Consider the following 27,139-nt stretch of genomic DNA (forward strand, 5'->3'; position numbering starts at 1 on the left):
TTTTAACTAAACTTTAAAACCTATTTTAAGTATTCTCTTGAACAATATGCACTGACAATTGATTCCAGCAGACCATGGCTCTGTACATGACTGTGTTCTGTATCATAGTTGTTTTTGCTTTAGGTAGCATGAACCCTCTTTCTGTTGCATATCATGTTTGATAATTGTGTTGAGCAAACTGAGAGAATAACCTTTCATATAGTATCTTTGGTGATTGTGTGACCAGTCCATCTCTGAATAAATTTAACAAAGCATAGGTGGATCTCTGACTGACAGTTAGCCAACTCAGACTATCATGCATGTCTTTTACATTAGCACTGTAAAGCACAGTGTGCCACTTTATTTTTATCACTTTCATTGAAGCACTGGACCAAATCAAGAAACAGTAATCAAGCTGTGGCAGACTGTGTTTCAGACATGAATGATGAGACTTTGAGGAATGATGTGATTTTCAGGCGGGAGCTTTCTACTTTCTAGGAATCCTAAACAGGTTACAGGTAAAATAGTTTGTCAAACTTATCTGACTACTTACAGACATCACTGTATATCAGTGTTGTAATTACCACCTGTGGCCAGTATAATAATGCAAGAGCATGTTGGATAATATTGGTGTTTGCAGGGGGGCTGCAATTACACCCCCCCATTAGTATGAACCCTTGGAATTAGAATGGCTACATGATTACAGTTGCATAGTGGGTAATGTAGGCACCAGGTTTTGACGATGAAGAATAATGTGTGGAATAAAAAAGACGATATAGCTGGTTCTGGTGCATCGATTTTGATTTTTTGAATGATAAGAAAAAAACAATAACTGAGCTGGCTTAAGTTAAATCCTTGTGTTTGATTGGATTTTGTTGTGGAATAGAATTAGTTCAAAGTAGCAGATTTTATCGTTCTTCTGATCTTTGACTGCATTGTTATCCTCTTGAAGCTGTTGACTTTCCGCTCCGTCATCTGTAACTAAAGAAACATAAAGACAGGTCTTCTCTGGTGTTGAGGTCTATCTTATAAATCTCTGACACAGCATACAGTTGAGAAACGCTCAGTGTGAGCAGAGCTGCTGCTGAGATGCTCACAAGCCTCCTTAACCTCCTTGTCTGCTGATAGTGATCACAGGACAGGCTGACATACACTATGATACATGTATACACACACACACACACACACACACACACACACACACACACACACACACACACACACACACACACACACACACACACAGGGTGATCCCAGTCAATCCCAACTCATCCCTCTGAAGCAGCATCAGTGTTTTGAGGTCATCACTTACTTAAGTTTAATGAATTGTACTCATTTGGTTTCATTCCAAGTCTGATGATCAGAATAGAGCTGCATGTCCTCCAAACTTCATGGGTAACTGTGTAATTTGCTTCCTGGAATGTCTCTCAGGTTTGATGGCCAGTTTAACGTATAAAGACTGTTCCTCTCCTCTTCCCTGGGACTCTCTGGGAATCTCAAGAGGGATTTAGTCCTGAAGCTCTGTATTCTTTGTTGTCCCTCTTCTGCACAGGTCTGCAAAAATACAGATAGTACAAAAAAAAACATTTATACTGTACAAGTCTGGAAAAAGACAGTGTTTTCCTCTCACATATACTGTGTATCATATATAGGAGACAGGTCAGAGAGTGTTGATTCACAATTGAATGCTTCACTTCTCTATTTCATCAGAGTAAAAACAGCGATAAGATAGTAACCCTCGGGAGTGAGGTTCCTTGTACGGGTACGGCGGATGCCACTGGGCATGCGCAAAATGTGGTTCCGTTTACAGAGCTTCGCTAGCTTGTTGTGCTACATATCACAACCTGTTGACTTTGTACTACATTATAAATTTCTCAAAGACCTGCATTACAGTCAACAGGTTGTGATATGTAGCACAACAAGCTAGCAAAGCTCTGTAAACGGAACCACGTTCCCACACATGGAGTGGTGGGTTATACATGGAACATGTCACCCAGTGCAGCGGTGTGACTCACTGATGTGTTTTTAATACAATCCAGGGATAAGATATATCACACTTTGGATTCACACACAATACTTGTAAGTAGATCAGTTCATTGTTGGTTTGCACATGAGATTTGTTGACAATAACAAAAATGTAGAAAATAACCCTCATTAGAGTCCAGCCGGCTACTTTATTATATTAATTTTTGATTCTAATAAAACAGGTTGTGATTCACTATGCATATACATTTATGACCACTAGCCTCTGCTTCAAAACAATGCAAGCATGATGATAGAGAAACATGCCTATCTGTCTGTATCAGTCCTGCCCACACATGCAATCTTCTCACTCTACTCACTGTTGGAAAGAAAACAAATAAGCATATTTCCCAAAACATCAGCTGTTCCTTAGTAAAATTCTGGACTGAGAGAAGAGTAGGCGATCCCCTTGATTTGCCTGAAAACACACTGGAAAGTAGGAGCTCTTCAACTGACAAGCAACAATATGCAGACTATGTCGGAGCAGGATATAGAATATGAGGGAGGGAAGACAAATGGCATGGATAAATATCAGACATTCTGTCACTGAGGAGTTCCCTGAGCGCACTGCTGTGGCTCTCCACCGCAGATGACCCTGTGCTCTAGCAGTGGGCGGCTGTCTGAGCGTATGTAGGAGTGATATGAGGAAAGACAGGTTCAACAAGGCCACAGTAAACACGCTGTACCCCATAAATGATGCACTTGCCTCTGGGCCAATCAGCAACAAATACGTTACCTTGTTTTGACGTATAATTATAGCATCCCCCCGAGCTAATCAGAGTCGTGTTGGGAAACATCAGTTCCCCCGGCTCTAACAATCCAGCCTAAACCCACTCAGTGTTGTCTGACGTTCTCTGTGTTACAGGCACAAGAATCACAGAAGCTATGTCACTGGGGGCCAGTCAGTGCACTTTAGAAAATGGCAAAATACTGATAAACTCTAATGAGTGCTGTTTTATACATACAGACAAACTAATATATTCTAATCATGTACAAGTAACAGTGCTTGAGACTCTCTCATGCCCTTAAAACAAACTTTTAAGGGTTGTCTGTGTTATGTCTGTGTCATATCCTTTCCACCCTGTTTCAACTGTGAATGATACAAAATCTATCCGAGTGAAATCTCCACCAGTTGCTCAGTGCATCAGTTGTGCTTGAAAAAATGGAGGAAGAGTAAGGAGTGGAATGAATGTGGCAACACTGGGAAGGGCAAGTTTAGCAAAAATGTCTATTAATCCTCACAGTGCTGTAGACTATATGAAATGGTTAAGTTGAAATATATTGCCCAGTCCTTCTAACATAAAATTACCCCTGATTTTTAAAATGTAATACCTTGAAAAAAAGTCATTGTCTTTGTTTGTCTTTGCCAATAGGGTAACAGATCCATGAGTTTGGAGGCTTAAACACTGCACAGAGGTTTATAATACAATGAGATGATTTTACAATTCTGGAAACAGAATGGAAACAGCAAATACCACTCACATTACAAAGTAATCTGCCAATAGTGTGTGCTTGCAGGTATCTGATTGTCCAATGATCTGATTGTCTGATTGGCCAACACAGTGGTCTTACTGAAGTGAATGAGGTTGTTGTATTTTCTTCATGCTGTGCAGATGTTGGTGTGAACATGGTCTTGATACAGGGGAATGAACACTAATGTGCTGAAGGTTGCTCACTGTAACAAAACATATTTACATTATTTAACCCTGGTTTCATCATGAAGGACAGCAACTAACTGACTAACTGGTACATTTATAAAGTAATGTTCCTGTCATTATATATATTAATGTTGTGATAACTGGAGAGCTGAAAAGCCAGAGGTCATGTGAAGTGATATCTGCTCAGCCTCTCACAGCGTATCTGTGACATGCTGCTGAAGGAGGAGTTTGACTAAGTCCATGCTTTATGTTCTCAGGGCTGTCCTGATAACATGACGTGTTTACAAAACGCTTAATTACACACTATCACTGTGGTGCCAGCTATTATTATTAATTATCATTGGAGGTTTATGTCAGTTAGGAGGTCTGATTCTGTCTAACTCTGGCACTAGTCTCACAGATAAGATGCTGACATAAACTGCGTCCTGCATGTTCTCTGGCTGTCCACTGCCTTCTGTTTATCTCACATACATGTGAACAGTAGGGTATGACCCACTGACAGTCTAATTAGTCTCATGGAATGTTGTGTTCATTCCCTCATGTTACTTTCCACATGCAGATAGTGTGCATGCTTAATGGCTGACAGTGTAGATTCCTGTGCATAAGGTCATTTCTGTAGAAATCCATTAGTATGAGTGTTGGTTTTGGTCAGAAACATTTTGAACAATACATCAGAATCTTCCTCAAATACTTAATTAATCACAATAGAGGGCTGGAAACTGTTTGTAGTGTTTCAATGGTTTTGTTATTATTGAACTTGTATGGAGGCTACAGAGAGTGTGTGTGCTGGGAGAGGAGATGCAGCTTTAAAGCTGAAGTGAAAGACAGTCAGAGCAGAGTCAGAGTTGGAAGCAGATCTAGTTGTTGTGAGGGTTCTGTGTTAACTCAGTTTGTGCTGGAACAATCATCTGATTGACAGTCTGTTCTCCTTGTGTAACTGGTCTGGATGTTACACTGCAGGCTTTATTTCATATTTGATTTTCACACTCGTGGCAGTTTATGTGTTATGACAGGCCCTTTTGAAGTAAACAGATGAATTTGCATGTCACAAACTCAGTCATACAAGCTGTAGCTGAGCAGCTACATGAGGATTGACTGTGTTCATGCTGAGGTAAGTCACAAACAGGAGAGCATCTTTCTAAGTATTTAGAACATTTGACAGAGCTGTGTGTGTTCTGTGGTTTGGATCAGGAGCTGCACTGCACCGACCAAACTCGCAACTATGAAATATACAATTTAAAAAAAACTGTAATAGTTTCTGGTTCTGGGTGTGCAACCCCAATAATGACTACCTATACTAAATTATGTCAACTTTGGCACTCACTTTAGTTAGACTGATTTAAATCATTTCATTCAATATTTATCTAGACAAAGTGATTGTACAGCTGGTTCTATAGACAACAAATTCTGATGAATTTCAGAAGTTTGTTATTGTTAAGTGATAAACTGTTTTTTCCAGAAAAAAACATCTGTACTCAACATAGTGGGACTGATAGTGATAGCAGATTTAAGTGTGGTTGGATGTGCAGTAGAAAACTGCTCTCTGATAGAAAGTTGTAGAAATTTGTGTTGCATGATTAAGGAAAAAGGCAAACCTGATTATATTTAGGATTGAAGCTCATCAAAAGCAAATCCAGTATCAAATCCACTCATTGAGTCTGAATACTATTAAATTGCTTATCAACTCCAACATATACAAATAATACACTAAAAAACTACTAATAGTACAAATAACTAAACTAAAACTGAGCTGAGAGATTCATTTCAGATCTGTATTCATTGATGTTAGATGAATGCAGAAATGCTGCAGTTGTGAACAATAGAGCTGTCGCTTTTTATTTGAAATTTGAAACTACCATTCAAACACGGGAAATACTCATATATTAAATTTGTTGTAATTTGTTTCAATTTAAAGTTGTGCAGCTAGTGTGTGTGTTGCAGTCACATACAGAGCTGTTGTGGTTTTTTTCCTCACTATCAGATGTAATGAAGGTAGAGCCACATTCTCACCTTGACTGACATGTTTGTGTTTCTAGATGACTTAACATCTGTGTGTTGATTCTGAATAAAATGTTGTGACTGGCCACAAATGTACCTTATTACACATAATATATAATTGTGCATGCATACCTACCCTATTACAGGTTGTATTAATGAAGCACATTTTTTATAATGAAAGTAAGTACAACATAAAACAGACAGGGTCTGTAAAACTGAATTTAACTTGAAATGCCTACAAGGTTCAGTGTTTCAATGACCTCTAACTCACTACACTAAAATATCTGTCTCATTTCATTCAGTCATCTTTTCAATCATATATACTGTATATATTTTGGATTGTTCATCAGAACTTCTGTGAGAGAAAGAAGAGCTTCAGAGCATACATGTCTTTTTGGTTTTAAACCAAATTTGAGGGTTAATATATTACACTGCACTGTAACTTTTATTCTCTTGTTTTATTATTCCCTTTCGGCTTCTTTTTATCTCCAAATTTAACACTTCTTAATTGTTTTTATATGTCTTTTTACTTGTGTTGCTTTTATATTCTGTTTCGATGCCTTTTATGCTCTATGTTAAGCACTTTCAATTGCCTTGTTGTTGAAATGTGCTATACAAATAAAGTTGCCTCGCCTTTTCACTTAAGCTTGGAATGAATGGAGCAGAGTGAATGCCAAATACAATTAGACTCAATCATTCTGTGCTGTTGAGTCACATTTGTGTTGTGATTAACATGATTAATAGAGGGAAGTAAAAGGAAAAGAGAGAGAATGTCAGAGGCAAAACTTTAGAAAGACCTAGCTAAGGGGGACAAATTTGTACTATACACCACATATTATACCAATGTCAAACTGACTCTTTATGGTTCATTGCTGTGCTTTCACTCAATTTCTAATATCAGTTAGTATAAAACAAGTGTTGTTACATAAATGAGACTTGGATTAGAGTGCACTGAGATGTTACATTAAAGTGTGTGCAGTCAGTCCATGTCATACAATCCAAACTTTTTCTGTCTGGACGTAGATGTAAAAAAAAAACAAAACAAAACATTTTATTCTCCTTGTTTGAGGTAAATAAAGACAAAGAAAAATATTCTCCATCTTGCCATTCACACATTGGATGTTGACTGGTTTACATTTGTTTTTAGCTGAGTTTAATGCCTTAACATTATCTGGGTCTGGTGCAATATGACCAGTGTTGTGCAAGTAACTTGTAAATGTAATAATTTACACATTACATATTACTCCCTAAAACTAGTTTCATTGCTCATTACTTTACTTTCATTAGACAGCTGTCAGCTTTATCAAAGTTGCTTTTAAGCAGCTTCAAAGCCTCCACAGTCACATGTTCCATCTTCTGTGATTAACACGTGTAGAAGAAGAAGAAAAGGAGACGTTGTGGTTTAACAAGCAGCCAGTCGACAGTTTGCAGGTATTTACTGACCATCAGTAGCAAGTTTAACATTAGCGGCAGTGACTGCATGAAGTTTCACCCTCTCAGTGAAGCTGCTTTGTTCTCACAGTCTCCAGCTGAACTAAAACAGCTGATTCCTGAATGTAGCCTTACCAGTGGCTGGACCAGACTGTCCACTGAACGCACAGAGACCAAACTGATATCAACCCTCCATCAAAATACCAGAAAGACAGCAAAGAGGTCCTCCCCCTAATTGTCCAAGTAACGGAGCCTTATTGGGATTAGTAATTGTAATGTGATTACTGATTTTCAAATCATAATCCCTTACACTACTGTTGCTGAAGAAAACATGACTGTAATCAGTGAAACAGTAATACATGACTGCCCAACACTGATAAAGCTGAGGATGTTGAAAACAGTGCAGTTTTATACCAAGCTACAGGACTGACTTCCTCTGTGCATCATCAAGAGATTACATTTTGCTCTTCCTCCACTGTCTTTTGTGAGGTATGGCTCCAGTCTGCCTTGTTGAAAACATTATTTACTGTAGACTTGCCTCATGCAGAGCCAGTGAGGTTGATAAAAGTTAGAATTTTATCATTAAAGAAGTTCATAAAGTCATTACTACTGAGAGCTATAGGAATATATGGATCAGTAGAGTTATGACTCTTTGTCAGCCTGACTAAAGAGCTGAAAAGGAACCTAGGGCTGTTTTTATTCTCTTCTATTAATGCTGAGTAATAGGCGGCTCTGGCATTACAGAGGGCCTTCCTTTATGTTTTAAGACTATCTTGCCAGACTAAGCGAGATTCTTCTAGTTTGGTGGAACGCCAAATTTCCGCGATGTTTGCTTTAATTTGCAGGTTTAGGAGTTATACCAGGGGGCTAACCTCTTATGTTTTATTATTTTCCTTTTTAAAAAGGCGATGGAGTGAGTCTGAGTCTGGAGTGAGCCTGTGGCACTATCATAACTATCTGTTCATCTGTGTTCTTGGACAGTTTCATGTATGCTGGGTTGTATTTTGAGTATTGTGTTTTATATTTTAGCCCTGGTTTTCTGCTCAGTCTTTGTTGGATCCTCTGTTCTGTTATGTGGAATTTGCTCTGTTCCGTTCAGCCCGTTCAGTTGTGTCTTGTATCAGTTCTGCTCAGCTCAGCCAGCTTTTGTTTTTTGCCTGCCCAGTCTCAGAAATGAAGAAGGTTTTCCTCAGCCCTGCTTTTTAGTCTCTGCATTTGAGTCCACCTGTTCTGCTAATTATCAACCGCTACTGCTGCACTACTACTTAACAATAACACATAGCCATTTATATAAAATATTGATTAATGCAGCTTTAAAATGGAAACTTAACTGGAAATTAAACTAGTTCAAGTAAAGACAACAAACATAATCAATTACATAAAATATTATTAAAAAAAACATTTTATAGGCTTCTATAAAAACTATAAATAACTAAACTATACAACCAGTAAAACATTAAATGTAGTGTGGTGTGCAACCTGGGCGAGCCTGTTATGAGCATTAAATGAACCACCACTGACTAATCTTTATTTAACCTTTCTGTGTGTGTAATTAAATCTACAGTAAAGCTTTTTTTCAGTCATAATTTATGTCAGCAGATTGAACTGGAATCAAAAACATCTTTTCAAAACTTATCTTTGTCATTTCTGTACCACAGTGTCTTATCGACCTGTGTACTGTCAATGTACTGCACAGTATCTGTCAGCTAAAATCTGTATTGGTCGGACTTTAAAATGCAGCTTGGTTTCAAATAAAAGTGTATATTTCTGTTTTGTAATGAAAATGATTCTCATATAACAGTGGGTGTCCGGCATTAACATCCCGCTGATTTGTGTTCTCAGTGTCCTGGTGCAGCAACATCTCTTTCAGTTTCATCAGCTTTTATTATCGCTTTTTTACCGCGTTTTTGTTTGTTTTTGCCAGATATCCAAAGAGGTGTTGTATGGTAGCCACAGTCCAGTCCACACCCTGTCATCATCCAGCCGCAGCACCCTGCACAGCCTGCAGGGTTCAATGTCCCCACCCATGGTCCGCTCCATGCCCTCCTCTCCCTCCAGGATGGCCTATGGCGGGGGGAGCACACGAGGGGCAGCAGCTATGGTGGATCCTGGCAGTGCCACATTACCACGGGAACGGTTGTCAGGGGCGGGGCGAACCAGCACCCTCTGTACCAGCAGCAGTGCCATTCTGGAGAGGAGAGATGTCAAGCCTGGTAAGATACCTGCAGGGTCAAATCTCAACACACAGATTTCAACACACACACACACACACACACACACACACACACACACACACACACACACACATTCTAATTAAATTAATTCAACACAAGTAATTTATGAGAGTCATAAATTAAATGAACTGAAATAATGCCAGCAGTCATATAGTAAATGCTGCTCCAGTTCCTACACCTGTTGTTATGCATCAAACCACCAAACATTTGTCACATATCTAGAGGACTGAAGTCAGAGGAGACCATGGGCCCTGTTCACACCTGGCACTAACATGTGTCTCGGGTGATCCGATCACAGACGGACAGCTCTAAGTACAGGTGTGAGTGCACCCAAGACGCATTGAGATCTGTTCATTCAGACCACATTCGGAGGTGGTCTGGGCTAAATGTGGGCACATTGATTTAGTAGTGAAGGACCGCCCACTCAACTGACTCCTCTATTTTGCTGCAGACTAGGCATGGGAAGTGCATTGCAGCCTCCTGGTCCAAAGCTGTGTTCAACTTGTTTGATAACAGGATAAAGAAATCCATTATTTTGTTTTTCCGTTTTTCATGTGAATTAAAAAAATGTAGTCCACCTCCTGTTTGTCCTGTTCTCCTAACCCTTTGTCTTCTTCAAATCAGCGATTGGAATAGAAATGAAACCAAAACCAGACAATGTTTTGTTTTTCGCTTGTCTGTCTCAAAACATTTTTCAGAAGCTAAATGTTGCTGGATAGTTTCCTCTGCCCCGTCTAGTTGATAATTGCAGTTTTTAGTTTTGCTGCGCTGCTTGACATAATGATCTCAGGATTTATCAGGAGGACGGCTGCTTTACTCCAAACAGTTTCACCGGCTGAACCTGGACTGTGTGTGTGTGTGTGTGTAACAGCTGACTTTTTTGATGTGTAGAAGAAATCAGAACATTAATTAACATTAGATCCAGACCGATCCTGTTGGCATGTCAGAGATTTAAATAATCAATGAAGTTATGCTGCTGTGCCCTGTGCGTAAATGCACACAGCGATCTCCCCTCAGCTTTGTCTCTCCATTGAGAAACACTATAAATACATACATATAGATATATATATACAATCTTTTAAATAAAGATATTTGCAGAGATGATCATGTTTGCTCTCATTCAAGATTGCTTTTAGTTTTGCTACTCGAACAACCTTTGAAAACCCAAATTACGGTACTCCTGGGGCTTTTTAGTAACAGGATTTTAAATCTCTGTGTTTTTAAATGTACTTGTTTTGAATTTACTCACTTTTACTATAATGTATTCAGTGGTGGACAAAGTATACAAGTACATTACTTGAGTCAAAGTACAGATACTCCTGGTCAAACATTACTCCAATACAAGTGAAAGTTGTTCAGTCAAAATTTTACTTGAGTGAAAGTACTGGAGAACTTGCTTTTAAAAATACTTAAGTATTCAAAAATACATTTTCTTTTTAATGTCAAGGCATTGTTATATTGTTGTCACAATGCATTTACAGAACCTAATGACTCTGAAACAACCTACTGAATGCAATGACCTGCCTGTAGAACCTGTAGAATAAAAAGCTTATAGAAAATACTACAAAGCTTATAGAAATGTCTGTAGAAACACAGTTGAATCAACAAAAGACAGCCATTGTTGTTTTCCCAGTTACACTCCTCTAGCTTTATAATTGCTCAACAGCATTTAAAAAATCTGAAACATGGACTTCAGGGTGCTCTGGTGAGGAATCGTCATCTTCATCTGCCATAGCCATGTTTATCACCGCCAATTGAATTTGAACTGTTTAAAAAGCACTTGACTGACAGCATAGGAGAAGTTTACTGTGATTGGTTGTTCTCCTGTGACAGACACAGCATATGGCCTATCACATTTTAGAAGAGGCAGGAAAATTCATCTACTGACTTCAAAGCTTTGCTTCAAAGTAATGATTAACAGGAACCTTCATAGAAATGTTGTGGAGTCAAGAGTACAATATTTGTCTGTCAAATGTTGTGGAGTAAAAGTCATACATTTCCAAAAAAATTAATACTCAAGTAAAGTACAGATACTTGAAAAATATACGTAAGTACAATACTCAAGTAAATGTACTTGGTTACTGTCCACTCCTGTATGTATTACAGTCTTTTAACAATTGGTTACCTGCACGGTCCAATACTGAGTACACATCTTCAAAACTCTTCACACAATCAACACAACAGCAACAATTATGGACCAAACTGTGACACATTTGCATTGCTTTCGCACAAAAGGTATTCAGTGACTACAGCCTTCAACTGTCCTGAATACTTCTCTCACTTAAACAAAAATAAGCAACAAAACTCTATGGATCTGCAGCACATTTTAAACATTTACATCCTCACTACCAAACTCTTCAGTTTATGTTCAAACACTAATATGTATTCATATGGATCATAAACACTGAAATACATCTATATTCAACCAAAAAACAAGACGTGCTGTCAGAAATAAAGTCCACTGAAAGCTTTCCTGCTGCATTTCTATGACTGGTTCTTGTAGATACACTGTAGTACGTTCTACAGAGAGCTACACATCTGACTGTATTTACACAATATACTAATTTCTACACATCAACCATTAAAAAACTACATATACACATTAAAAGAGTGATGTAACTTAACTGATTGCCATAAAAAGATGATGTACTACCTGTTGATAGTGTTTTATCTCTATGAGTTGTTGTATTTGTGTCTGCTGGAAGGATTTGTTTTTGTGTGTAAAATGAGCTGTTGTGTCCAGTAGTGTGTTGGTAGAGTTGAAGATATATGGACTAAGTGTTGAACCATGCATGGAACCAATCATAAAAACTGTAATTTCTTAGCATTTTTTATAATTCTTCTTTTTATGGTACATTATTAATTATTGATTATAGATTTGTTTTTATATGTCCTGCTGTTTTTACCATGTTCCAACCTATAATACTGTTCTTCACTATGCCACATGTTTTTTGGAATATGTAGTCATGTGCATAGTTAATTTATATAGTCAGGTCTCACTTGAAAATTAGATCTTAGTCTATTAATCGCAGATTTTACATATTAAATAAAGATTATTTATATATTTGACTGAAGAAGATAAAGAACCAGAAAGATGTCACAAGGACAGTGAAATTAAATAACAAGCCTTTATCTCTGTATCTATCTTATGTGACGTGCGTGTGTGTGTGTGTGTATGTGTCAGATGAAGATGTTGGCAGCAGTAAGAGCATGGCCCTGGTGGTGCGTGGTGAAGGAAGATCACATTACCCAGACTCCTACTGCTCCTCCCTCCAGGATGGAGGAGGAGGTCGCCTCAGCATCACTGCCTCCCAGTGCAGCGCTCCCCCCTCCCTCACTGCTGACATGGTGGATGCTGGAGTCGCAGGGATACCTGGGGGACTGCAGCAGTTCCGGGCCTCCATTAAACCCCTGATGGGATATGGGGAGAGCATGGAGCACCAGACCCTCTCCCTCCACAGGTACACACGCTGATTTAAAACCCAAATACACATACATATATAATGCCTTTCTTCAAAACCAGTCACATAACCCAGACCAGCTGTAGTTGCACTTAAAGAGGTTGACACAGGTCATGAACCTGCATCAGCCTGCTACCATAGCAACTGCAGTATATTACTGTAACTCTTCTAATATTGCTTTTCTTTTTTGTCAAACAAGGGCAATATGGATCAAATCAATATCATGATATCAATAAGAATATGTTCTCTGATATCGATACATGCAAAGTTATACAAGACCATATAAAATACATACAAATGATGCTAAATGAATAAACAGTTTCATTGTTATGTAATGTATCAGACAAACTCTTCACACATTACACAAATATCCCCTCCAGACATGTTTTAAGACATGTAAAAATATTCTGCTTTGACAAATAATATTTGACTGATTTGGAAAATGACATCTTTTCCTTCTCCCTCATGTAAATATCTAGAATCTATGAATATGCCAATATATATATTTTTTTGTTATACCATGTTCTGGGTGAATGATTGTCCAGCAGGTGTGTGTTAAAACCTTTTATTGCACAGGTAGTTTGGCTCAAGTTTAATCACCGTTCTAAATTCATCCGCTACCCAACCTGTAACCATAGCAACATTAGAGCACAACTGTCAAAACGTACTCATTATGAAGTTTTAACGAATGGGACACAGCAGAGGAAAAAGAAATGAAGAACAAAAAGAAAGAAACCAAGCAAAAAATGGCACAAGGAATTGACACCTGATGAGCTTAAAGGGATAGAGGAAGAGAAGGATGAGATTAATACAAACAAGACAACAAAATGGGCAGTTAATATACTGAGAAACTTTCTCTACCAAACACAAAAGAACACTAATTTGAAGACATATTCTGCGGTTATGCTTAAAGACACCTTATGTGAATGTTATGCCTCGGTTCAGGCTGGCAGTGAGTGCAGTGTGGCAAGTTGTCATGACAATGGTAAACTCTTGCTTCATAACCTTTTGATTTTGAGAGCAAAACTTTCACCAGAACTTTGTGAATGTTTTTATTTTATATTGTTGGCAGATGACCATGGTATAAGCAGGATAATCAACTTGTAGGTGTGCGTTAAACGGTTTAAAGGCATGACATGGAGGTGAAGAAGTGGAGGGTGGTTCTTCACCTACATGTTGTGCCTTTAAACCATTTAACGTACACCTACTCGTTGGTTATCCCTTAGATATTAAGTCCATTCTAAGTGTATGTGCACTGGAGGCATAGATATAAAACACTAGATGTGATGTGGCATAGTGACTTGCCATTCTGAGATGGAACCATATGGCAGCCACCTTACCTGGGTCCAGTTATAAACTTGCTGTAATTGGAACCTATAGTGAAAGAGGCTTATGTTGTATTTATGATCATTTTATTTTTCTACCAATACCATTTTTTATTCAAAGTACTGAGCATAAGACAACTATGCCTGTCTAGACCGAACCAAAAAAACATAGATTCTGGTACAATTTTGATTATTACAGCTCTAAGAGAACAAATCATGCTTTCAATCATGAAGATGATCACATAATTGTGCACTTATATTGCAGACAATGAATTTAATTTTTCAATTTTGCCTTAACTTAAAAAGAAGAACTGTCTTTGGTATTCTTAATGGCTAATATACTACATTAAGCAATATCTTTTATGTAGAAATCGTGAATAAAATTCAGTATTGCGGCCTATATTGGCAGGCAGTCACAATCAGAAACACAGGAGAATCACACCTATTGTAATATATTATTATATTTATTAATGTCATAAATTGTACATAAGGCTAGAAATATTTCTCTCTCTCTCTCTCTGTCACACACACACACACACACTAACTCACTGGCAAATACTTCCTGTTTCGCTGTTTTTTTGTGTGTTGTGTTTGTTTTTTTGTCGGTCAACCGGCATGGGTTTTGTTTTGATGGTGAGTGTTAAGTAGTTAAGTTGCCTTTTTTGAAAGATATTAACATGCCTTCATATATAAAATTTGCTCCTCTGAGAATTGTCACCTTATTGTGGTGGAGAGGTTTGGTGTCCCTGTAACCCCGGGAGCTGTGTTGTTTGGGGCTGTAACCCCTGGTAGGGTCTCCCAAGGCAATAGGTCCCACATGAGCTGGAGCTGATAAAGACAGGGGTCAGGTGCATTGCCAAAAGGGTAGCAGGCAGGGGCAGGGACCTGGACATGCTGATCCCAGGCATCATGAACTGGTTCTAGGGACATGGAGTGTCTCCTCCCTAGTGGGGAAGGAGCCAGAGCTAGTGCAGGAGGTGGAGTGCTACTGATTAGATAAAGTTGGGCTTGCCTTTATGCACAGCACAAGGTCTGGACCAAAGTCCTGGAGAAGGGCTGGGCTCTCTTCTTTTCCGGAGTTGCCCAGGATGAGAGTTGCCAGGTGGGTGTGTTGATACTCCCAAGTCTGGTTTTAAATTTTAAGCAAATGCATTATTTAAGAGCATCTAAGAAAGTTTTATGTTTAAGTGTCATGTGTTTGCCTTTGCCATCTTTAATGGTTCTTGAAAGATATTTGGTGAACCAGTTATTGATATATTAGTTTGTTTATGTGAAGTGGTAATTATTGGGAGATGATTAAAGGTAAATGGTTTTGCAAATTAATTTTTGCTCTCTCTGCTCCACATTGAACCTTGCATTTTAGTGGCCATGTGTCCTACATTTTATGCTGGTTGACTTTTCCAACAAATGTTCACACTTTGTTTTGTACTGTTAATGATGAAATAAAATCTCAAATTCAAAGGTTCTATGAAAATCTACTAAATTTTTCTTTCAGTCTGCTTGAGGTCATTTTGGGTTGTTTAAATATATTGTGTGTGCTTATTTTTGCTCAGAAACGATCTTTTAGCTTAAATTAATGTTGTCCATCACATTACAATGTAAAAAACAATCCGCTAAATTTTCATTTTTCCAGATTTTCATTCTGGATCACTGCTGAAAACTGTAAAAAAAAAATATCTGCAGATTCTGTTTCGGCTTTGTTATAACTTATCTGTTTAGCAAACAGATCAATGCTGTTGAGAGCAAGCAATCACCAATGACTTTGACTTAGAACTCAGCTAGTCAGTTACTACCGTTATTACTGTTATTACTGTGTATTACTGGCTATAACTGCAGTAGTAGTGCAATATAAGCAGCATAATAGAATAGGTTCTTAACAGTCAAATTGCATTTGTCCTTATCTAAAAGAATGCAATGAGAGTTTTGTAGATACAATAGAGGAAGAGTGTGGGCTCATGCATGTACAAGTATGTGTTTTAAGGAGTTTCTGTTTAAGTGTGCAGAATATGGGAGTAAGAGTAGGGAATGGAAATGTATACAGTAAGCTGCTACACAGAATTGATCACTGCTGACTGATGACTGCAGTAGGGGAAAAATCAGTAAAACAAGTGGCACTAATTGATAGGAGATCAAGAGGGCTGGTGAGTGATAAGACTCATCTTCAATAACACATCAAACAATAAAAACACATCAGTGACTGTAGTAACTGCAGCATGACATGTGATTTTTTTTTAACTTTGGAAGGCTTTTTTGATTCAATCCCTGATCTTTTTGTTATGCTAACATCAGGGTATTTCCCACATATAACTCTTCTCTTGAGGGAAGAATGCAGGATTGCATAAATCAACTAATATTCAAGTTCATGAGCAGAAAACATTTTGCCAGTAGTGTTTTTCCATGAGGGGACCCACCATAGTGACAAACTGTGTATTAATTCATCTGTTGTTCCATCTGTTTTTCTACCAGACAGAAAAGCAGAAAGTATGGTGACAGCCAGCTTCCTCCATTGGGAACCAAAACCCCGCCCTCCTCCCCTCACAGAGTGAATGAAGTCAGGATGATTGACGGACAGATCATTGGAGGGGTGGGCCTGGTGTGTCCGGAGAGGATGTCACCGATTCGTCGGTCCGTGCGGCGGGACAGTAATGGGGCCACGGTAGAGATGGTAAACAGAAGCAGAGGAAGCGGCTCATCATCCTCTACCTCGTCTGTGTTTGTGGAATGCCCTCTGGGACAACCTGAAAGACTGTTTCAGGATCATATGTCTCCCAGCAACAGCCAAAGGTGAGTAGAGACAAAGTAATCATCTTACTTCATTCAAAGCACTTTTTAGGTGTTTTCTTAATGAAGAAAGGGCCCACTGATTCTCCCAGTGATGATAACAGCAATCTTACAGGTCATTGCATGATTGGTTGGTTTGTAGTCATGGATCATAGCAGCACTCATGTGGTGAGAACTTGATCCTCAATTTCTGACATTGTCAGAATTTAGAAGCAGGTTGTCTTTGGTCTCTACTGGCCAGCAGTGAGCGTGTCTCACAGTGCGATCTATCTCTTTTTGACTGATGATCAAAGATTTCATGAAATTTCTCTAACTATTGTCAACTTTTGTCTGTGACAGCCCAAAATTATACAGTGCATCTTCAAACAATCAACCATGACCTTAGCTTCAGCTATGCCAAGAATTTCCCAAATTGCTATTTCTGGATTAATTTTTTTGCAACACCAAGGCAACATTTTTGCCTTTTTTGCCAGAATTGTGGACGTTGTAGTTATGTGATAGGCGTCTAACCTAATGGGGCCCCCCAAATTTTTTGATTTAACATCGTCTGTCATATGTTTCAGTTTTAGTGTGAAAAAGCTCTTGTAATGACTCTTTATACTAAACATTAAATGTAACAGGCAAGAAAGTAAGTGGAATGGTGGTACTGGTGGTTGTTCTTACAAAAGTACTTACAATTCATGCATAAAATGCAGCACAAAGTGCTTAACATAAAAGCAAATAGTCACAACATGTATGACTAAACAACAAAAAACAAGGAAAATAAAAAAATGAGATAAGATTAGTTGAAATGACAGGATGAAACAAGATGAAACAGCTGCCAGGTATAAACACTTCAGGAGAAAGCAATGGTAAAAAGATGTGTCTTAAGATTTCATTTGAAAGTGTCAACAGATTTAGAGCCTCTTAGACCCTCAGTTAGACTGTTCCAGAGTTTTGGGGCATAATTAACAAAGTCTACCTCTCCAAGCCTTTTAGTTCTGACCTCAGGAACAATTAAGAGGTTTGAGCCAGAGGATCTAAGGGACCTAGCGGACACATACATCTTATGTATCCATGCCAGATACTTTGACATCAATTATTACTGTATTGTTAATTTTAACTGGAGAGAAGTACTGCATTTACCACTATTTGAGTGACTGTGTTTTACTGCTAGGGTGTCATTTTTTCAATTGTGACAAAGCTACATTTGAGCAAAAGCAGTAGCTGTTAGCCCACTATCATATTAGGATGCATGCACACTGGGAAGCTGTTGTGATGGTCACATACTGTATATTTATATGTTGCAGTGAGAGAATGAAAGCCATGGAGGAGCAGATAGCCAGTCTAGCAGGACTGGTGCACCATGCTCTGTCTATGGGATCAGATACTCCAGGAGTTAAGGACCCTGTCAGGTCTGTAACATCTTCCTTTCTCATCTTAAGCCAATGGCAACTTAAAGCTCCAGCAGTTTTGCCCATCATTCCAGCTGGTTATAAAAACATTCCACTCACCAACAGGATTTCTGATCATTTGGTACACAGTAGCATTGCTGGAATGAGTCAGGAAAGCAACAATGCAATGAGACAAACCCCCAGCAGGGCTGGGTATCAAACCTCTACTTTCTTAGAACTGACCAAAATATGTTGACTATAAATTTACTGCAGCTTGTATTAAGACAACATTAAAAACTGATGCACTGGGAAGTTGGCATATTTTGTTAAAGGTCCCCTCCAGAAATGTTTTGAATAATAATTTGTGTCCAGTATGTTTTTTAAAAATTCTTAAAATGACATCTCCTCCTTCTCCCTCATTAAAAATCCAGAATCTATGAATGGAGGAGTTTAACTGAAAAATAAGGGTTTGTCAAAAAACATGTTGATGACAAAAGTGTTATTTTGGTATCAGTACAGACTCAAGTATCATACTGGCACCCGTATCCAAACTGAAATTTAAGAAAACACACCCAAACTGTTCACACACAGAATGCAAATCAGATATTTTATACAATAATTAGAGAATAAATGATTAAATGATTTCTGCTTTTGGTTGAAAGTTTCTGTTTTCCAAGTATGTCAGTGGGTCCAAGTGTTAGTGAGAGCTGACTGTATGAGATGAACTGGACCTTAAACACTTTCAGTACTGATGTCAAGAGGTGATAAGAGACACTGTAGCTATGAATCTGGATTAGTCATTTCCTGTAGGCAAAATACTATTCCAATGTTACACCAGAACTGAAATCATGTGTAAGTAGAAGCTATCACACTGTTTTTGTTTTGTTATGTAGTCCCTCTGAGTTATTCAGGATTATAACATGTACCTGCTCTGACAAAAATACATTGTCATACAAAATAGTAAGACTTAAAAGTTCTGTATGCACATTCATTTCATGCCTGTATAACCCCTGGCTAGACAAGGCTTGTTGGATATATTTACTAACCAGCTGTGTGTTTTTGTAGTGAGAATGGCGGACGGAAACTCAAAAGCAGACCTGGTGAGTTTTCTTTTTTCATGAGTATATTAGCCAATAGGACATGACCAATGGAGTACTTTACTCTTCACCAGCTAAGATGCCAGCTCAGCATAGTAATACTGAATTATTTGGAAATCATTAGTATCTTCTAGATACACGCAATAAATATAATATTTCTGATGTATGTAAAAATGTTTTTCTGAAGGATAAGCTTGGCAATTTTCTATATTTTTCTTATTGTCAACAAACCTCATGTGCAGAGCCAAACCAACAATGACCAAAGCATTCTGTGTGTATCTGACGTCTAACATATTTTATTCCTCTGTGCCATAGACCTCCGTTGTTGTCCAGAAACTATTAAAAACATGTCAGTGGGCCACACCGCTGCACTGGGTGGCATTTTCCTTCACTGCAAAGAAACGGCTCCAAATACTAATAACAGGGGTCATGTTTTCAGTCTCATGAGAGTAGTTCTGTGTAAGGCAGACACCACTGAGCATGCACAGGAACTAACCTGTAGTGCTACATATCATAAGCTCTTGACTTTGTAGTTCTTTACCACGTACAATGTACTGTGCAAAGTTGTGACATGTAGCAACCAGTGCAGCAGTGTGGCTCATTGATGTGTTTGTAATAGTTTTAAACAACAACAGAAGTCTACGGCACAGAGGAATAAGATATATCAGGCTTTGATACACACACAATACTTGTAAGTAGATCAGTCCATTGTTGGTTTGGTTCTGCACATTAGATTTGTTGACAATAAGAAAAATATAGAAAATTTAAAAAAGCCTTATCCTTTACAGGAGATTTTTTAATATTCAAAACATAATGACTGTTACCTTTCTTTGACCTTTAGGTGTGCTGTCTGAGTCCCAGAACCTGACTGCTTTGATTGACAGCTCTAGCCCCGCCCTACTGGCTCTTGAGGCCATGCCCTCTGACGGTGGGCTGCAGCAGAGCTTGGTTTTAGCTAAGAGAAATGTGTCTGAGCTGCGACTGCAACTCAACCAACTCCGACAGTTACAGGTAACTGATCCGTCAACTGCTCAGTTCGCTCAGTTTTTCATTATAACAAGACTATTTTCTTGTTTTAACGCGGTCATTTTCATATTATTTATATTAACAAGATATCTTTAATGTTGTAATGACATTTTTCTCATTATTGCTACACATAACAAGAGACCTCTCTTGTTATAGCAGCAACATTTTTATCTTATGTCATTAACTTTTTCATTATTACACTAGATAGATGCATAGATAGATAGATAGATAGATAGATAGATAGCATCAGCATTGTATTAAATAACAGAATAAACAGTATACATGGTACTATGATATATGTTATATATATAATATAATATGCCAGTATGTTATAACAAGAAAAGTACATAATAATACAGTGGTTTATTAAAAAATCTATACATATATATAAATATACAGTGCTGCATGAAAGTTTGTGAAGGCATTTTCTGTATTTCTGCATAAATCTGACCTAAAACATGATCAGATATTTAGACAAGTCCTAAAACTAGACAAAGTGAACCCAATTAAATGAATGAGACAAAACCAAACATTTCCGGTAACTGTTTATCAGCTCTGCACATCGGCTTGGAGGAATTTTAGCCCATTCCTCCTTACAGAATAGTCTCAACTCAGGGATGTTGTGGACTTCTTTGCATGAACTACATGCTTCAGGTCCTTCCACAGCATTTCTTTAGGATTAAGGTCAGGACTTTGACTCAGCCATTCCAAAACATTATCTTTCTTCTGCTTTAACCATTCTTTGGTAGAACGACTTGTCATTTAGTGTCGTCATCTTACTGCATGACCCACTTTCTGTTGACATTTTCCTGTAGAATTTGCTGGTACAACTCAGAACTCATAGCTCCATCAATGATTGCAAGCTGTCCTGGTTCAGAGGCAAAGCAGCCCAAACCATAATACTACCACTACCTTGTTTCACAGATAGGATAAGGTTCTTATGCTGGAATGCAGTGTTTGCTCGTTGCTAAACATAACGCTTCTCATTCAAGCCAAAAAGTTCAATTTTGGTCTCATCCATCCACAGAACATTGTTCTAATCACCTTCTGGCTTATCCATGTGGTCTTGAGCGAACCGTAGACTGCAGCAATGTTCTTTTTGGAGAGAAGTGGCTTTTTTCCTTGCAACTCTGCCATGCACACCATTGATGTTCAATGTTCTCCTGATGGTGGACTCATTAACATTGACTGTAGCCACTGCAAGAAAGACCTTTAGTTTCCTAGACGTTACCCTGGGGTCCGTTGTGGCCTCCCAGACTATTGCACGCCTACTCTTGGTGTGATCTTTGTTGTTCCACCACTCCTGGAGAGGGCAACAATGGTGTTGAATGTCCTCCATTTGTAATAAATAAATGAACAAGTGTAAGGTTTTTGTCTCGTTTGTTTAACTGATGTCTTTTTATCTAGTTTTAGGACTTGAATGGAAATCTGATCACGTTTTAGGTCATATTTATGCAGAAATAGAGCAAATTCTAAAGGGTTCACAAACTTTCAAGCAGCACTGTATATACCAGTGTGGCAGATTCAGAGTAAATCCTTGTCTCTGTCTCTGCATGTATGTGATCAATCATGTGATCACCTGAAAGCTGCTCTTAAGGTTAGTTCCTATACTTCACTGTAGGATTAGTTGCAAGTGCATGAAATAAAACTTAATCTAACGATATAAACTAGTCATTTTTGGTAACTGATGTAGGCTACAATGTCTTCTCTTTAGGCACTGACTGGATTGTGTTTCATTTTAACAACATATGGAAATTTATTTTTATTATATTACCTTTGAGCAAATGTCTGAACAGACTGCATTGCTACAGAAAGGTCAGGGGATGACCAAAAAATATATGACCCATCCTTTGGGGACCATAAAAATAATGATATGTAACCGAACAACAATATGTACACCAAATGTTTTAACCTGTAATTGTTGAAATATCTTGGATCAAAGGGTTGGCGGGACAGACAAACCAACCAGCTCTGGCTGTAAGCTTCAAGACAAGCTAAGAAAAAAGTATCATTGTTGTATCCTAATTTCTGAGTCCATTGTGTTCTAGCTGTCAAGCCAGGAGGCCGTGGGTTCAATGCTGCGGATGGCAGGTCAGGAGCTGGTGGTGTTAATGTGCGATCGGTTGGCTCAGTCTGAGGAGGCAGCATACAGATGGAGAGCTGAGATGGAGGAGGAGAGGATCCACTACCTGGCTACAGAGGAGAGAATCCTCACACAGCTCAGGTAATACAGTTTCTACTGCTGTCTGAATTCAGTTGTTGTTGTTTTGCCTGGCTTAGTCAGAAAAAAAGAATCATACCAACATTTAAAATGTTACTAAAGGTCTTACTGTATTTTTAATGTCCGACAAAACAAAGGTGATAGTGAAGTAAATACTATATATGTTGTCACCACATGGAATCCTATACTGTAGGCCTAAATTTCAAAATAAGAGTTGATGTTCACATCAATGCATCAGTATTTCCAACAAATCTGAAAGTAAGTGACAGGTTGCGAAATCCTCCATTTCCCTGAAATGTTGAGATATTTTTTTTTGTTATGACAACACTATTTTAGTACATCTAGGATCAGGTCTGACTGTCTTTGGGTCCCTTTTGGATATTGTCTCTTTGGTTGTCAAGTTGGTTACCAGTAGGTTTTCCACAAGTCCGTTTTGTACTGGGACCAAATATTTCACACAGTACAAAGCTTTCATCCCAGCTATTTTGGGAATGCATTTGAAAACATCCGTTCCATGTAAATATAGGATGCCAGCAGTAAAATGTGCTTGAAGTTAGAGCACAGATTGGACCGTCCATTAGTGTGTGATTGTGATTGTGTATTTTTGGAAGTGGTGATTTAGCCTTTTCAACATTGGCACATTTGCACTGACATCATGCCTGTAATGATAGGACTGCAGCTGAAGTCAAATCATTGGTAGCACGCAAGACACAGCACAGCAACATCTTTAGGCCCAGAGAAAATGTGAAGAAACATATTGTTAAGAATAGAGTCAGGGTAGAGGGAAATGATTTGATCTGCTATGATGTGAGTTTCCAGAGAGATCAGGACTCATTCTCATATTAGCATGAGGATCAGTTGGTTCATAGCACAGTGGAAGCCTGGCATTTATCAAACACAATGAGTAGGAGTTACTGGCTCTTCATTCAGAATATAATACAATTATCTCTCAGCACAGCAATACAAATCACATACAGTACATCACTAGCAAAATGCCAACACATCTAGAAAGAATTAACTTCATTAGTGCACTTTTCTACAGGAAATGATGGGATTATAAATAAATAAATGTTTAATATCTATTGAGAGCTGAAGTGTTGGCTTCTTTGTGTTTTTGTATGAAGAACATCTTTCAGCACTCTTACTGAAATGCTGAAACATAACACTGAGGTTCTCTGACCATATTGAAGCTCATCAGAGTTGTAGTTGTTGAATAATAACAAAATACTGGTTTTATCTTGATTTAAATTATGAAATGCACAGATTTTACTGTTCAATACAATTGTATATAACCATTTGTCTTAGAATGTGGTAAACCTCATTATCATGTTTCAGCATATTAGATAGATGCACAGATTTGATCATAAAGAGATACTCCAATGATTGAGTTAAACACTTTCCAGTGGTCAAAATCAAAGCAGCTATTGTGATAGATAGATATTCTGACCTCTAGTTTCTAGTATGGGTCAAATTTCAAACACACTGGTTCCTACATTTCCTATAATGCAACTCGGTAGCATCTTTCATTATACGGCCCCTGCCTCTTGAATGCTAACTTCTTTCAAACCACACACCTCAAGTTTGTAATGCTGGCTTTATAAATTTTAAGTCTAACCCTGATGACATCACCATGACATCGTCAGGGTTATTTTCATGCTTGACAAAGCTCCCCTAGAGACACAGAGGACATTATATTATTTCACAAGCTGACTAGCGCTACTCATTATGAGCAAACTTCATGTTCTTTTGTTCTTTTATTTACTTTATGTTACTAAAGACGGCAGGCAACATGCATATTTATATATCTAGAGCTACATCCTGGTAACCAGTTCTATTTTGCTTTGTCTCGTCACTGAATATGAGACAGTGTTTAAACTATGTTTAGCAGTGTTGTTTCATTCACAATGTTTATTCATTGTGAGCAGAAATAACCTTGTTAACACACAACTACAAATCCAGCTTGGTGTGCATGAACAAATAAAGAACTTCTGTCACATTCAGAACAAAATTAGACACACAGGTTCTCATTATGGCTTGTGCAACATTCTAGGCCATAAAATAAAAAATAAAACACAATCATCTAGAAACTACCACTACCATAATATTCCAGGGTGAGCATTTTTAACATTATCATGGTTCAAAACAATTCTGCCCTGCGTCATACAAAAAAATCCCAGTGTTTTAGCTCATATAAGATGATGGCACCTGCTGTAAAATGACACACGAATAACACGTCTTTTCAGTCACATGTCAGAGTGCAACATGTCCATGAGTTCTGTGTCCACTGCACATCCATCTTAAGATATTGGGAAATGTTATGTTCTGATCCTGACGCCCTGTTCCTATAACTTTATTATAGTTATAGGAAGTTTTATGGTTGCTAATTTGAGATCACACTGCTTCTATTTTCACCTCCACACATGTGATGTAGGTGTGGAATCAGCAGTAAACACCCCAGTGACTCAGCAGTGCTCACTTGACAAAGTGCGTGCACTGTTTCTGTTCAGCTTTTGAATAAAGACACATGGAGAGTACGTGTTTGTCGGCATGTCGGCCCTCGCTGTCAAAATATCAGCAGTAGAGGAAGAGACTTATTACTACAGAAATCTAAAACACATGAATTTAATTATAATTGCAAATATAGCCAGCAGCAACATTTTACTGCTGTCAAAAACAGAATATCTCCCATGTTTGAACAAAGATAGGCAGTCTTGACCTCACATAGACCTATTCTTTTTGATTTCAGCCCAGTATTGAACCCTAACTTCCATCCTCTTGCTAGGTTGTGGACATGTACATGCACAGCGAGAGGGGTTCAATGGGAGAGTGGTGCTTCACATCAATGACATATTTATTACTTTAAGAGTGGGCCTACTGCACAGAGAAGCCTAGTATATGTATACAAAAATGTTCAGCTTATTGTTTATTTTATTTCAATTGCCCATGGGAGAGAGGAAGAGTAAAGGAGGAAAATCCTTAAAAGTAATAAAATATAATGAAAGGTTACGGGTTAGCATAAACATTAATGTTAACCATTTTATTGGCCTAATAATATTTTTAACAAGTGGGTGTACAAAAAAACTGCACCTGCAACCTTTATACCATATCAACTTTGCAACATTCTCCACTATGTTCTTGTTAATTATGGTATCATGTAGTCCTTTAAAAACTAGCAGCTGCACCTAACTACTGATGATCTGAGAAACTCTACTAAGGACACAAAACTGAGCATTTAACTATATGTGTGACATTATCAATGACTAAATTAGCCATCAGAACTGCTGTAGTAGCTTGCAAATTAATGGAATTCTTTCCTTCACGCTGAACCATTTAAGTGAAGTTGACTTTAATTTGCTCACTGTATGATCTGCAGTGTGCACTCTGCTCATTACATGCCTGCTTAAATTGCTCACATTATTCTGCAAAGAAAGCCATGTTTAAATGTCCTCCCTGCATGAGTCTAATGATACTAATGATACTGTATGTAAGAAAATAGGAATAGGCTTCATGTGTGCACAGAGTATAAATTCAGACTGACACTGTGGAGGAAGAAAACATGTCTGTAAGTCTTTCATCATTAACCAGCTTTAGCTATCAAAAAACTGGAATTTCTGATGCAAAGTTTGATCACAGGGTTATACTGTGTGCAGTATAACCAAAGGGTGTGAAGTCATTTCTTTGCATCATTTCACAAGCTCACAATCTTAAAAGTATTTATTTTTTATTTCAACCCGTATCATAGAGAAGTGTCAAGGAATACTAAGTAGCAGATTGAGCTGTGGAGCCTTTCTTTAAATTATAAACTTTTCTTGGAAACAGTAAAAACATGTTTTTGTCATATGAAAGATTACTTACAGGCATGGCACGTAATGCTGATATAAAATAGAGCATACCATGGAAACCAAGAATTTATAGAGAAAACAATGACCTTACAGGTTAATACAACATCATCAATGATTTATGTTGGGAAAGTGTCTTCCTCCTCTCTGTGCTTTCCTGTGCTTATTCACCCATATTCAGACCCCATGGCAGGACATGTGGCTGCTTGCTGTTGGCTTAGTGACAACTGAAACTCAGTAAACTACCTCATGAGTTTCTGATGACTCTTTGTGGCAGTATAGCAATATGAAGGACAACAGTACTGTTGGCAGTCATTTGAATAATATGTATTATCAGCAAACTGGACTGTACTTGTATAGCACTCAAAGCACTTTTACTCTATGAATCACATTCACAAATGGGTACAGGGGCAGGTCCCAACCTGCCCATCAGAGGAAACTAACCATTCACACACTGATGGCACAGGAGCAATTTGGGGTTAAGTATCTTTCTCAAGGACACATTGACATGTGGACTGGAGAAGCCAGGAATCGAAGCGCCGATCTTCCGATTAGTGGACGAGCCGCTCTACCTCCTGAGCCACAGCTGCCCAAATAACTGATGCTGCAGACTCAACAGAATACACTTACCTGATTCTGATTAAAATCTTACCTGTTAAGTATCAGCTTCTGTGATTTGCATTATAAAATATAT

At 38.2% G+C, this 27,139-nt stretch overlaps 1 protein-coding gene across 3 annotated transcripts in view; it reads left to right on the forward strand.

The window, feature by feature from the left end:
- Window positions 1-27,139, forward strand: part of si:ch211-207d6.2 (sickle tail protein) — a 115,745-nt gene that overhangs the window by 62,029 nt on the left and 26,577 nt on the right. For all 3 annotated transcript variants that reach the window (XM_044368571.1, XM_044368572.1, XM_044368574.1), the window contains 7 exons: window positions 9,013-9,301; window positions 12,507-12,783; window positions 16,575-16,892; window positions 18,179-18,283; window positions 19,328-19,362; window positions 20,201-20,370; window positions 22,434-22,609. In XM_044368571.1, the coding sequence (XP_044224506.1) occupies window positions 9,013-9,301; window positions 12,507-12,783; window positions 16,575-16,892; window positions 18,179-18,283; window positions 19,328-19,362; window positions 20,201-20,370; window positions 22,434-22,609 (1,370 nt within the window). The remainder of the gene's footprint in view (window positions 1-9,012; window positions 9,302-12,506; window positions 12,784-16,574; window positions 16,893-18,178; window positions 18,284-19,327; window positions 19,363-20,200; window positions 20,371-22,433; window positions 22,610-27,139) is intronic.

Source organism: Thunnus albacares, chromosome 12 (genome assembly GCF_914725855.1).
Source record: "Thunnus albacares chromosome 12, fThuAlb1.1, whole genome shotgun sequence".
Classification (NCBI taxonomy): Eukaryota; Metazoa; Chordata; class Actinopteri; order Scombriformes; family Scombridae; genus Thunnus; species Thunnus albacares.